This window comes from Vitis vinifera, chromosome 14 (genome assembly GCF_030704535.1).
Source record: "Vitis vinifera cultivar Pinot Noir 40024 chromosome 14, ASM3070453v1".
Taxonomy (NCBI): domain Eukaryota; kingdom Viridiplantae; phylum Streptophyta; class Magnoliopsida; order Vitales; family Vitaceae; genus Vitis; species Vitis vinifera.
In genome coordinates, this window is record NC_081818.1 from 6,801,706 (window position 1) to 6,814,825 (window position 13,120).

At 34.9% G+C, this 13,120-nt stretch overlaps 2 protein-coding genes across 3 annotated transcripts in view; one reads left to right on the top strand and one right to left on the bottom strand.

The window, feature by feature from the left end:
* Window positions 1-522: 522 nt before the first annotated feature.
* Window positions 523-10,161, top strand: LOC100258911 (PITH domain-containing protein At3g04780). 2 transcript variants are annotated; one of them, XM_002278284.4, is made up of 8 exons: window positions 523-847; window positions 1,090-1,176; window positions 1,905-2,028; window positions 6,558-6,606; window positions 6,719-6,776; window positions 6,911-6,957; window positions 7,043-7,120; window positions 9,888-10,161. In XM_002278284.4, exons 1-8 carry the CDS (start codon window positions 809-811, stop codon window positions 9,934-9,936), a joined length of 531 nt encoding a protein of 176 aa, XP_002278320.1. In that variant the 5' UTR covers window positions 523-808; the 3' UTR covers window positions 9,937-10,161. The 2 variants fall into 2 exon arrangements, with proteins under 2 accessions (XP_002278320.1, XP_010659894.1); XM_010661592.3 differs by having other exon boundaries at window positions 612-847; window positions 9,851-10,161.
* Window positions 10,162-10,842: 681 nt separating this feature from the next.
* LOC100253765 (peptide-N(4)-(N-acetyl-beta-glucosaminyl)asparagine amidase) overlaps window positions 10,843-13,120 on the bottom strand; it is a 54,474-nt gene continuing 52,196 nt past the window's right edge. Inside the window, exons 16-17 of the mRNA XM_002278386.5 lie at window positions 11,550-11,684; window positions 10,843-11,467 (exon numbers count right to left, since the gene is read on the bottom strand). Of these exons, the coding sequence (XP_002278422.1) occupies window positions 11,383-11,467; window positions 11,550-11,684 (220 nt within the window). The 3' untranslated portion in view covers window positions 10,843-11,382. The remainder of the gene's footprint in view (window positions 11,468-11,549; window positions 11,685-13,120) is intronic.

Consider the following 13,120-nt stretch of genomic DNA (forward strand, 5'->3'; position numbering starts at 1 on the left):
ATTCTACGAGACATGTGCTCAACAATCATGTCTCCTACCATGTCCTCATCCACAATAATCCTGGGAATCAACTCCTCATCAACCGAGGTAATCTCTAATGATTATGGTGATGATGTAATAAATGGTATTATAGGTGAGGTGGATGACACCTCCACAAGTGTAATAGGAGTCATCTCATGTTAAAAATTATAAAACAATAAATAAAATGCAATTTAAAAAAAATTCTTATAATAATAAATGTGTAAATAATATAAAAAATAAAATAATATTTATAAAATTTATAAAATAATAAGACATATAACTTTTTATATATAGGTAAAATTATATGGAATTATTTTTTCATTTTTAAAAAGTACTTTCATATTTAAATATTATAAATATTTTATTTAATAAAATTTAAAATATTATTCATTTAAATTTTTTTTATCAATTTTAAATTTATATATTATTTTAATTTTAATAGAAAATAAATTATATATATAAGTATATAACTTATCCGATTCAATTATCGCTTTGATTCTAAAATCATTGCTCGTAAGTCGTAACGTGTCTGATAAAATGGAGTCTGTAGACGCCATGCGTACGAATTGCAACGAGGACTCGAATTAGACGTAGATGGCTTCCTCTGAAACGACGCCGTTTTAAAAGAGATCTTTCCAACTTCCAACCAAACGATGTCGTTTACATGAGATCTTACCGAACCATTTTAAGTTTTAACTTTTAACCACTGTCTGCTCCGTCGCCCTCCCTGCTACTCTCTCGCTATCTCTCTCTCTCTCTCTCTCTCTCAAGTTCTACTTCATCCAGCATGTCTGCCGAATCTGCCACTGCAATTCAAAGAAACCAAGCAAGTCACTTCATTCTTTTTTTCTTTTTCTTTTTTAACAAATTTCTTTCCTTTGTTTGGTTGCCAAGAAAACGTAAAGTAAACCATAGAAAAATCCGAGCCCTTTGTTTGAGTTTGGAATACTTGTTGTTTCAAAGATTCCAAATTCTGTCTTCTTTTCTTTCATTTTCCCACGGTTTCTGAGCAATCAAGCAGAACTTTATATTATAGAACTGTATTCTGATTATATGACTTCCGATCAGGCTGACCTACTCGACTTCATCGACTGGACTGGAGTCGAGTGCCTCAACCAAAGCACCAGTCAATCTCTTGCCAATGCTCTCAAGCAGGTACCTTTTCCATTTTGTTTTTTCTCGTTTCATTTACACTCATCTCTTTGATGATATGCCACTCGAAGATTCATTTAATAAGGATTTCGCCTTTTTATGTGGAATTAATTGAGATTTACATATAAACAAGCCTGGGATTAATATTATTTTGTTTCTTTTTTCTTTCTTCTTTCTTCTTTCCGTTGTCTTACAATTGCAATACGAAATTAGGGTTTTTTTCTTTTTCTTTTTACTTTTTTCCATATTTTTTAAAGATCTAATCTGGTTTCTTGTTCCAATATTATTCTTGAATACTTCACTATTTTTTTCTTTTTATGTGGAAATATTCATGATTTCTCCCAAAAGCAAGCCTAAGTTTTGTTTATTTTCCTTCCTTCCTGCTTGTATTTTTCTCTCGTTACTATTACAAGGAAAACTAAGGAATTTGATTTAAAAAATTAGGGTTTCTTTTTTTTTTTTTTCCTTTGGATAAAATTATACAATATTTCCTTTGATTCTTGTTTTTGTTTTTGGGTTGTATCGCTCTCCTCATGTTTGGTTGTATTACTATATTATCCTATGCATTCCTTAATCTATATATAACTTATATTAGGAGGTTTTTGTTTTCTTGGTTACTAAATAATACGAAATAAAAATTCAAAAATCATTATTTTTTCTTTTCCTGTACTTCCTCGGAAACCAATTGGAGAACTAAGGTTTTGTTTAATTAATTTGTTTGTTTGAGTTAGGGTTACAGAGAAGATGATGGTTTGCATCTGGAGAGTGATGCAGATGAGCAGCTTTTGATCTATATACCGTTTACACAAGTTATTAAACTGCATTCTATTGCCATCAAAGGACCTGAAGAAGAAGGTGAACATAAGCCTGTTTGTGCTACATTTTATTCTTATTTAATTGCTTCTTGTTATCTCCAATCTTCTTTAATGATAGTATGCAGGCAATCAATGATGAATAAGCCTTTGAACATTTATTTTTTTTGCTCTACTTGTTCAGAGTGCATCCCTCTGCATAAAGTCCTAGACTGTAACTGACTTTATGTCTTCTATAAAGATATTTTTTGCAGCATTATTTTATAATTAAATAACTCTTATCCTCTAAAATTCTGCTTGCTTAATTTCCTTCCCATGGATAGGTTGAAGTTTGACTTTCATTCTTCCATTATGATGATTTTTTAGTGATCTTTACCATGATCCATGTTCTCCAAGGCCCAAGTGACTTTTTTAGGACTTTTAAGACACTCTGATAACCTTTGACTTCCTACTTCCCTTACAAGCATCAATTCTTTATGCTCTTGGCTCGAGCTTTCTCTTATCTTTTTTTTTGCTGCCATTGCTTTTGCTGTTAAGGCTGGATGGACTGGCCTGAATCAAGTAACATGTGTTACAATAGGTTTACCTTGTAACTTTCATATTTCTAAATGGAGCTGCACTAGGCAGCATTAAATCTGGCAAGGCACAATTTGAGATTTCAACTTGGCTACTCCTTTTGCATTTGACTCTCCTGCCAGTGTTCTCAATTTTGTCATATTGAGAATGGTGCAAACAATCTGGTGGTTTTCTCCATAATAGAATGGGGTTTTGTTTGTTATGTCTGGAACTAACTTCATGTTCATAGCATCATAAGTGCCATGGTATAGAAAGCTATTAGATGTGTGTAAAATGAGAGTTGGCCCAGGACTAGTATCTCTTTTGGGAATGAGCTAATAAAACCAAGTTCTGGTTAGATAGGTGGAGTGGTGATTCTAAGTTGAAAGATCACTTCCCTTGTTCCTAGTTGCTTTTAATAGAAATGTTAAAAGTAAATGATCTGTGTGTGGAGGATAAGAGAGGTTGTTGGAACTCTTGCTTTTGTATGGATTCTCTTCTTTGGGGGGATGGGGAAAGTGAAGATTTTTTAAGCACATTCATGCAGTGTCTAACCAGGGTTTAGCAGAGGATAGATTGGTATGGAAGGGCTAAAGAATTGAGAGTTTTGTTATTATTAGTATTAGTATTATTATTATTAGTATTACTACTACTTAGGTTTTGAAATCTATAAGAAGTTTATAGCAAAGAAAATATGGAATTCTAGCCCTTTTAAGGGTATGTTTCTTTGCTTGGGAAGTTGTTTGGAAGAAGATTTTGATTGCCTATGAAGAGGGGTTAGATGTGGACTTTGTTTTTATAGGTCAAGGAAGTGTTGACATGTCATATTTTTGTCCATTGTGTCAAAACTGGAAATCTTTGGGGCCTTGTTTTGGCTTTGTTTGTCTTGCAGTGGCATTTCCAAAGTTTGTTAGCATGCTTCTCTTAGATTAGAATACGACAAGAATGCAAAAAAGATGAAAGAGAACGTGGAACTTGGCCACTTTATGCTTCTTTTGGTGCATATGGAAGGAGGCTAGGAACAAACAGCAGAATTTTCAGGGGAGAGGAGCATCCAAATTAAGTATTAGAAGACTTTTTCTTGAAAACTTTTGGAATAAGAAATCCCTTGTGGGGCAAACCTTCTGATATCATTCAGGGCTTGGATCAAGATTAGGTTGTATCTGTTTTTTTTTTAAGTTTTGGTTTTTCTGTTTTTTCTATACTTCCAATGTGTTGGGGTTGCACCTTTTTTTTTGGTTAAAGGCATCTTAATCTATGCGACCTTAAAGTATGATAATCTAATTTAGGATATCACATACATAATAATCCAACATAAGATGATACATACTTGCATGATAATGTAAATCTTTTATGCAGACAATAAACAAATCACATGATAATCTAATCTAGAACATCACATGATCGCATGATAATACAAATCACAATAAGTAATAAACAATAGAAACCAAGGTCCAAGATGAATAGGAGGAGAGTTGCTCCTTTATGCATTTTTGGTCCATTTGGAAGGAGAGAAATAGGAGAGCCTTTGAGAATTGTGAAAGTTTGGACCAAATAATTAAAAGTTCTTTTTTGTATCTTTTTTGGGATTGGGTTAGATTGTACATTGGAGAATAAAATATGAAATTTTGAAAAAGCTGACTTGACTAAGTTCAGTTTGGTGCAGTTGTTTGTTTTTTTCCTTTCTGAATTCATTAGTTTATTAGATTTTTTGTTCACCTACTTGATTAGCTAAGAGAGGCACCAAATGAATATATCATCCCAACTTTGTAACGATTTCAAATATTTGGGGGAGCCACCCATGGACCTATTTCCTTTTTAGCCACCTATGAAATAACAACAAAATTTCCTACACTACAAGATTGGACAAGCCCAAAGCTTTAGCCTACATGAGGCCTTGCAACATAGCTAGGATCTTAGCTTCCATGGTAAAACCCTTACACAAGTCTAAAGTAACCTTTTATCACTTTACCTCGATGATATTTAATCACTCCACTAATTCTAATTTGCTCTAAGGTAACTAAAGAATATCTATCAAATTTCAACTCGACAAACCCTTCAGCTGTGGTGACCATACAAAGATCTTCTCAACCAATCTCTTCAACTTGCATATAAGGTGCCAATCTAATAAAATAAGGCTAAAAGGAGTGCTTGTGGTTACTCCACTAGCAGGGGCCCAATGGAGGGAGAAGAGTAAAACATGTCCTAATTGTATTTGATGTCCTCAAAACATCCTTAAAAATCCTTGTTTTTTTGTTCCTCCATATTTTCCAAGTCAAATTGAATTTAGCAATATTGTACCTTACTTTTAGAATGTTCGTTAGAGCCTTTGAAAGACCATTGTACAAGGTGGGACCCAGTCAATCCAAATTAGGATGAATAATCTATGCTACAAATTCAAATCGATTGGCAATGAAGGAAAAGATGATAAGTCGATTCTCCACTCTCTTTTCCCATGGCGCACCACTTCAAATTAAGAGTTTTGAAGGATCTCAGTTTTTAGAGGAGATGATTGGTACTAACACTTTTACTAGCTAAAAATCACATGAAAGTCATTATACTTGGAGGGGGTTTAGACTTCCAAATAAAATTAGCTAGAGCAAAAGAGATAGAGGTGGATGAATGATAAGGATTTTAGATGATAAAGAGCTTTAAAGAATGAACTAACTGATGACATTGTTGAAGAGCTCAAGGACTGAACTCTCACATCAGGGTGGAAAGGTGATAGACACACATGGGGCTTAGAAAACATCAAGAGATCTAATTCCTCAATTTCCTTTATTAAGAGGTTCAGAAAAATTTAAAACTCCAAGACAAGAAAGGGAAGGAATGTACGAAAATAATAGATTGGGGAATCTCTCTATCCCTACAACTTCAAGGAGTTAGGGTTATTGAAGATGAAAGAGCAAATCACCACACCAATTGTCCTCCAAAATGTGCATCTTTTTACCATCACTGGTAAAAAAGCAAGTGAAACGAGGAAAATTATAGAAGATTTGAGCAATTGCCTTCTAGGGATAATGGTGTGTGTGACCACTTAACAATAGTGTTGGCATCCCAAGCATTAAAATGTGGACTGGCCATAGATACTCAAAATGACATTGTGCTAACTAACATTGCTCTCCCTAGGAAACTTGCGCAACCACTTTGCTATGAGGGCTCTATTTTGCAGGGAAATCATACATACACCTAGAACCCTACACACTAGGTTGCATCCAACGAGGTGATCTCTTTTTACTTTCCCCACTCCTAATCAAAGAAAAACATCTCTCTGTTAATACTCAATCCTTGAAGCCACTTTAATTGGAACTTTGGGAACAAATAGGAAATAAGTGATAAACACGAGTTCATAGGAGTGATTCTACCACCGAAAGATGAATAGACTCTTTTCAATGATCCAAATGTTTATAGAGTGTTCGCTTGTTTTTCAGTGTAATTTCCTATAGTTTAGTTTTCTTTGGCGGGAGGATTTCTCATTCTTCTATTTGTACTTCTTTTTATCTATCAATATATCTCTGTGTCATTTCCAATCAAAAAAAATAAAAATAACAAATTGGATACTAAAAGGAAATAGCTCTTGGATTCCCCTTCACATGGCAAGGCCCGCAATCTAACAGGGAAGCTAAAGCCTGAACTTGGTCCTGCTTCACTGTGATCCCAGCAATCATCTATTATCCAAATTTATCTAGAGCCAGATGCACACCCAAACATCATAGGAATTAGTTTAAGGTTTTGCAAGTCAAGTGGCAGAGCATAAAGTGGCTAATTAAACTACATGGAATCTTCCCTTCAAACTTGGGATGGTGGAATATTTTTAGGATGTAAGGATGTAATCTTCTAGTGGTTAATCCCTTTGACATTGTCTTCATTAGTTCAGTGTTCCTAATAAGACATTTTCTTAAGGTTTTGTTGTAACTTCTTTTCCCAGTTTTCTTTTAATTTGCTTTTTAAGTCTCTTTACATTGTCTCATCTTAAGTTGATTATATTCATGAGTCTAATGCAGAGTTAATTTACAGGTCCCAAGACTGTGAAACTTTTCTCAAATAAGGAGCACATGGGATTTAGGTATTGTTTGACAGATGTTCAGTTTCATTTTAAAGATTTGATGAAAACTGTACAATGTTTTATTTCATTGTGATTTTATTCAGATGTTCTTATTTGTAATGTTGATATCCAGTAATGTCAATGACTTTCCTCCAAGTGATACAGTTGCTTTATCCTCAGATAACCTTAAGGTAGGGTTTGGTACATACATGAGGGTTCCATTGCTATATTGTTTCTTCTTAATGAAAGAGAACTTGTTTAGTATGTCATGGCTTCAATATTATTTTATTGAGTGCATTATGCTACAATTATTTCTCTTTTGTAGGGGAAGCCAATAGTTTTGAAGTATGTCAAGTTTCAAAATGTTCGAAGGTATGTTGGATCTGTTTGTGTTCATATATTTTGTTATGGTCTCTTGGAGAACTGTTGGTTGATCTTACATGTTCAATTGGATCAGCTTAACAATTTTTATTGAGGACAATCAATCTGGTTCTGAAATCACAAAAGTTCAAAAGATTGTCCTATATGGATCCACGTAAGTTTCTCTTTTCTAAAACATATCTTTTCTTTCTCCACCTTTTTCTTAGTGTTTTTTTTTTTTTTTTTTTCATGCATTGCCTTCTGTTCTTTCAGTTTTTGTTTTAATTTGCTATGTTTGCATTTCAACTAGTTCACTGTCTTATAATGCTTCTTACTTAATGTTTTTCCTTGTATATATATTTTGTTGGGGTGCAACAATGCCCCTTTTAAGCCTAGGGATGACTCACCCAAATGATGACTTTTAGAATAGGCTTGAGAGGTGTGATGTCAAATGCCGTAAATGGTGTAACCTTCTTTCATTGAACATCAATTGGTTTTCAGACGAGATGGTCAAAACTCGATCCAACATGGTATTGGAGCCAAAGGTCGTGGGTTTGATTCATGAGTGTGTCATGTTGGGGGAGGGATTATTAGGATACAACAATGCCACTCTTAAGCCTAGGGATGGGTCTCTTAAATGATGACTTTTAGAACAAACCCGCAGGGTATGAGGTCAAATGCCATAAAAGGTTTGGTCTATCCTCGTTAGACGCCAATTGGTTTTTTGATAAATGGAATTCGTTTAACAGTTTAATGTACTATGACTTTGAACTTACTATTATTTTTAATAATATAAAACAGAAATATATTAATAAAATGCTTAAAAAGGGCATCACCTTAGTATAGAAGTATACAAGCAAAACTTCAAGGAACAAAGGAAGAAATATACAACACAAAAGACCTAGGCCTCCACCAACCTATTATGAATAAAATCTATAAAAGGTGAAGTATACAAGCAAAACTTCATGGGACAGAAATTACACAATACAAAAGACCTAGGCCCTCACCAATCTGTTAATGAATAAATTCTATAAAAGGGCAATTTCCCTCTCCAAAAGAGTCCCTTTTCCAATAAAACAAGGATTTAGGAAAGGTCATAGGTTATTCTATAAAAGATCATAGGTTTTCCAAAAGAGTCCTTTTATGAATAAATTCTATAAAAGACCATAGGTTGCAAGCCATTGAATGATGGATGTAAAGGTGGTTGGTTGATTCCTCACTCTGCTTACACATGTTGCACCAGTCCAGAGGGCGCTTTCCCCTTCTCATCATTTGGTTGATGATTAGGTTATTCTCCCATGTTTCTGAACAAAGAATTATCTTAAAAAGAGCACTAAAAACTCACACCATCATTTTTTTTTTTATCAGAAACAAAGATTAGTTTTTACTGATAAAAAAAAGAAGGATGAGGGGTCCTTCTCACAGAATACAAAACCTGATCAAAGTAAGAGTTTACTCCTCTACCATGAATCACAAACCGAAAGCCAATTTAGTTGAATTACAAAATTCACACCATCATTGCTGCAAGTAATTATCATAATTGCCCTCATTTTGTGACAGAACCAAGGGATGCTCCTGGGAGTTGTTGAATTTTATGTGGTATAAGATGTAATTTATGAATTCAGAGAACCTTTGGGACATGATTCATTTCCTTGCTTCTCTTTGGGTTTCTTGTTCTAAGGTTTTTAAGGGGATTCCCCTTAATGTGATTCACCTTGATTGGTTAGCGGCGTGCAACTCCATTGGGTTGGCCTAACTCATAGTAGTTGTCTGTATCTACTTTGTATTTTCTCGTACTTGTTTCATTGTAGTTCTGATTTCTTGGGGGGGAGGATTCCTCATCCTTCTCTTGTACTTTCCCTTATATTAATATATGCCTTTGTCGTTTCCTATCAAAAAAAAAAAGATGTAATTTATGAATGGTAGTGAAAAATGCATTTTATCTTTTGGGATGAATTTTCATGTCGTGTGAGATATGTTGGCCTTAGCCATTCGGTTAAAAAAAAAAAAAATGTTGGCCTTGACCAACCAATGGGCCTATCAACTAGGTTGAGCAGTAATTGCCTTCTGAAAGGAGGTCATCTATACCAGATATATAAGGCTGCCTAAAGTTCCAAGTATGGAGTTATCTTGCGACAAGTCCTAATTTCTGATTTGTGGTGGTTTTTGTATTAGTTATTTTATGAATAGGATGTATAGGAGTTTTCCATACTGCAATATCTTTCCCGTATGTATGCAGGCTTTTATGAGGAGGGGCTAGTTCTTGTGGTTCTAGTTTTGGATTACTTTCTGCCATATTTTGTACATTTTTGAAAGATAACCAATCCTTCTTGTATTTATCAATTGATCATTGAATGCAAATGTTTGTTTCTGATTGTTTGCACCTCAGGAAACTGCTATAGAACAAGAATGGCATCTTCTAGTTCTGATTTTAGATCAATATGGGTGCAATTTAAGCCCAATAACTACATTTTGTAGTTTGTATATTATTAGATGATGGTAAATCGTAAAAGCTTAAAAAGTAAATTGAAATGGATTCATTAAGTTGACAATCTGATCATGCTATTATTTCTTGGAGATATCACAAGTTGTTGTGTTAAGACAATGCACATGCTCTTTATGATACAGTATAGCTCGTTGTTCTCTAAGCCAGTGGACAATGTCAATTTCCATTTACGGTGCTTAATATAATGAGGGATGCAGCTAAGACTTATTCTTCCTTTCACGTTTATGGTGGAATTACACTGCATCGTTACATGTCCTATTTTCTTTCCAAAATCAGTAAATACATGTCATAAATATATATTGCTAGTTTGATTGACTTCTTGTTTGATGTAATTCCATTCAGAGCTTTGGTTGTCTACAATGTATATACCTTAGTAATAGGGGATGGTTTGTAATGCAGGGGGAAAACTAATATGGCATCATGGTTTGTAATGCAGGGTGGAAACCACTGATATGAAGGGATTGAAGAAGATTGAGGACCATTGAACCACTGACTCAAAAGGAGCAAAGAAAAGAAGAAAGATGGTGATTACATTTGAGTAATTTGGAATTATCATTAACCTGTCAATTTTAATCTTTCAGAATTTTGATTGAATATGCAGTTCACAATTCTATGCATGAATTATGGGGGTTCTATGTCAACACCTTTCTCAGAATTCCTATGGGACACGCCTTGTATTCAAATGTTCAAATCATGAAGTTCCTTTGAAATCTCTTGTTTGGCCGACTCAGGTTGCAAATGCTAGTACCTTGTGGAAATAAAAAATGGCTCTTTTTTTCCGTCTGTAATGGAAAAGGGGCCTTGGAATGATTAAAAGGATCTCACTGTTGGGATCAACCTTAATATCCTGGTTTTCGCTTTATAGTTCAGACCAATTATTGGACATTGAGATTGACAGTGAACTTGATGGTTGGGAGGAATTGGGAACCATAACTTGGAAAGTGTCTTTTCAAAACAGAAAAGTCACGACAATTCTGAGTTGTGGACTTAATTTTCACATGGCCGAAGTGGTCTTGTGTAGGAACTCTCCATATTAGAAGGAATGCACGAGTTAAGATGCATGTTTCGGTTTGGTTTATTTTCATGCTGAAAGGGTTCTTGTTTTATTTGGCATTCTAGGTTGAGGCTTGGCATATTTTCAGATGAATATTAGGTTGGCTGGCAGTGAAAACCAGGTTAACTTCAAGTTCCAGGCTACAACTCGTTGTTTATAAAGATATCATCCCTTTGCCCCTGGTAGCATCCCAGGACCTGTGGCTAGAACCTGATTTGTGACTCAGATGAATCTATAACAAGTCCTGGGCATACATGAACATAAAATAGACTTGAAAATATTGCTGCCCAAATGAAGAATATGGGTTGACAATCACGTGTTGCACAGGCACAAAAGGTTTGGAACATAAAGGGTAAAAAGCTTTTCCTTGCACTATATGCTAGTAGTCCAGTTGTTCACTTCAGAAGCTGCAACCTGTATATCGAAGCTTACATCATTGCAGAAGCGGTATTGCATAGAAATGACAATTCAATTTACACTCTCAGGACGCCATTTTTGAGGCACATTCCAGGTCCCACATCGAACATGATACAGCTTTGAAAATCTGAACGAATGATCGTGACGATCAACAACCAAAGTAGTTTGAGATATTGAGATATCAATTGAAAATTAAGTATGACTAATTATTCTTCCAGTTCTCTTTTGCTTTTGCTTTCTGAACCTTTCAAGAAATATGATCAAGAAGCAACATGGCCTCTACTGAAACTCCAGATTGTGGGACCAGACCCTTTTCCTTTGGCCGCACAAATATAATTAATGCAGGCAGATGAATTATAATAACCATTCATAACTTTTTCTTTAGTCGCTCTATGGAACGTTTATGACTTTCCCAACGAAATGACAAAGCACCCTGGCTCCCAATCTCAACTGCAGGCTCTTAACTGCTTCTTGCATAGAGGTCAATGCTACCTAGTTGCAGACGAGAAGTTGCTTCAACATCTCGTACCTTCAGAAACCTGAACCTGCCATGCTTATCCACAATTAATGCCCATGAAAAATTAGATCCTGTATGCACATTCAAATGAATTCTGTGAAAATGTTTACCTGAATGCATTGGATGAAAGACCCACTGAATTAATCTTAAATGTTTTACGCTGGAAACGGGTTTCAAACCTCTGAGAGAACTGCTCATCTAAAACACGCCAGCTGGATCCCCCATCATTGCTTCCCTCGACAACCCTGAAAAGCAAAACGCTAATGGCTCAAGAAGACTGAGTATACAGTATGCAAGACCTTAAAGCAAAATAATTTCTAACAGAAATGCACACTAGCATTAAGGGGTAACTGCCATAGAAAAAACATGCAACATGCAAAAAATAAAATAAGTGGTGACCCCAAATCAAAACAACTAAAATAAACTTTCCAAAAAATAGATAAATAATTGTTTTCAAATAAATAAAAACCAAAACCAAAGGGCGTGCAACACCTGTTATGTGGCAAGATCCACACAAAGGTATTGAGCCTTAGGTCTAGGGCTTGGGTTAAATCATTTATAAAACAAAGGTTATAATTTTATACAGCACAAGAAGCACCTAAGAAGCAAAGATCTCATAGGGCCAGGCACAGTGCCAACCCAAAGCACTCACTTGAGTGAAGTAAGATGCAATCTAGAGTGCACATCAATTTATAAAATACTCTTGATTTGGACATCCAAGCATTAGCATACACTCATATCATCAAATATGATCTAAATTTTAATCTAAGCAACCAAAAATAAAATAAAAAAAATCAAGACAAGTATCCAACAAAAAACTAATGTGATTATATAACATTTCAATATACGGTCATACATTTCACGAATTAAAGTGTAAAGAAAATAGAAAATAGGCAGAAGTGTGTGTATTAGTAGTTAAGGCACCATAGCTAGGGAGTTGCTAGGCCTAGGGGTTAGGTGCACTTGAGGTGTGCCTTTAACAACTATGGTAAGGGTTTTCTTAGCTTTCGCTAAATCTTTTAAAAGAAAAGAAAAATGGGGAGAGATTGAGGAGAAATAGAAGGGTTAATGACTGTTGTAATGGTTGGGCTCATAGTTATTATTTAATTATTGATAGATAATGAAAAGAAAATATTGCAATTGTCAGATAAAGAAGAATGAGTGGACATCGACACTAATAGGGAGGATGATGGAACAATTAGATGTGATACAATTCTTTGGATGATCCAAATACTGATAGTGATGATAGGGTTGAAGATTATTTCATAGCAATGAGAGTTAAATTTTGCAAGAGAGAAAAATGAACTAGATTAGAAACTATTAAGAATAATCTCAATTTGGCAAAACACCTCAAGACTGCCTTTAGGTTTGTAAATGTTGGTACCTATAGCTAATACTAAATAAATAGGGAACGGCATCTAGAGGGTACATTCTGACACCAGATACCGTGTTCAGCAACTTCATCCTCATCCTCATCCCAAATCCGGGTTCCCTTAATCAAAGAAGAGATCATTTTTGGAAATGCTCTTCCCTGAACTGTATAAAGACCTGAAACTTGCGGGAAGGCCCAACCATCCCAGTTTTCACCATACTTTTTTGATGTTGCCTTCATCCACAATCTTCATCTGATCACCCAAAATCTTGGGAGTAAGTTCCGGAATAGGGACTTAAGTTTAAAATA

What these genes read in the sequence shown, in the direction of transcription:
- LOC100258911 (XM_010661592.3), top strand. Translation starts at nt 809, where the DNA reads ATGTCTGCCGAATCTGCCACTGCAATTCAAAGAAACCAA. An exon ending in AAGGAGCACATGGGATTTAG is followed by an intron (nt 6,607 to 6,718) that starts GTATTGTTTGAC and finishes GTTGATATCCAG; the next exon opens with TAATGTCAATGACTTTCCTC. An exon ending in AAGTTTCAAAATGTTCGAAG is followed by an intron (nt 6,958 to 7,042) that starts GTATGTTGGATC and finishes CAATTGGATCAG; the next exon opens with CTTAACAATTTTTATTGAGG.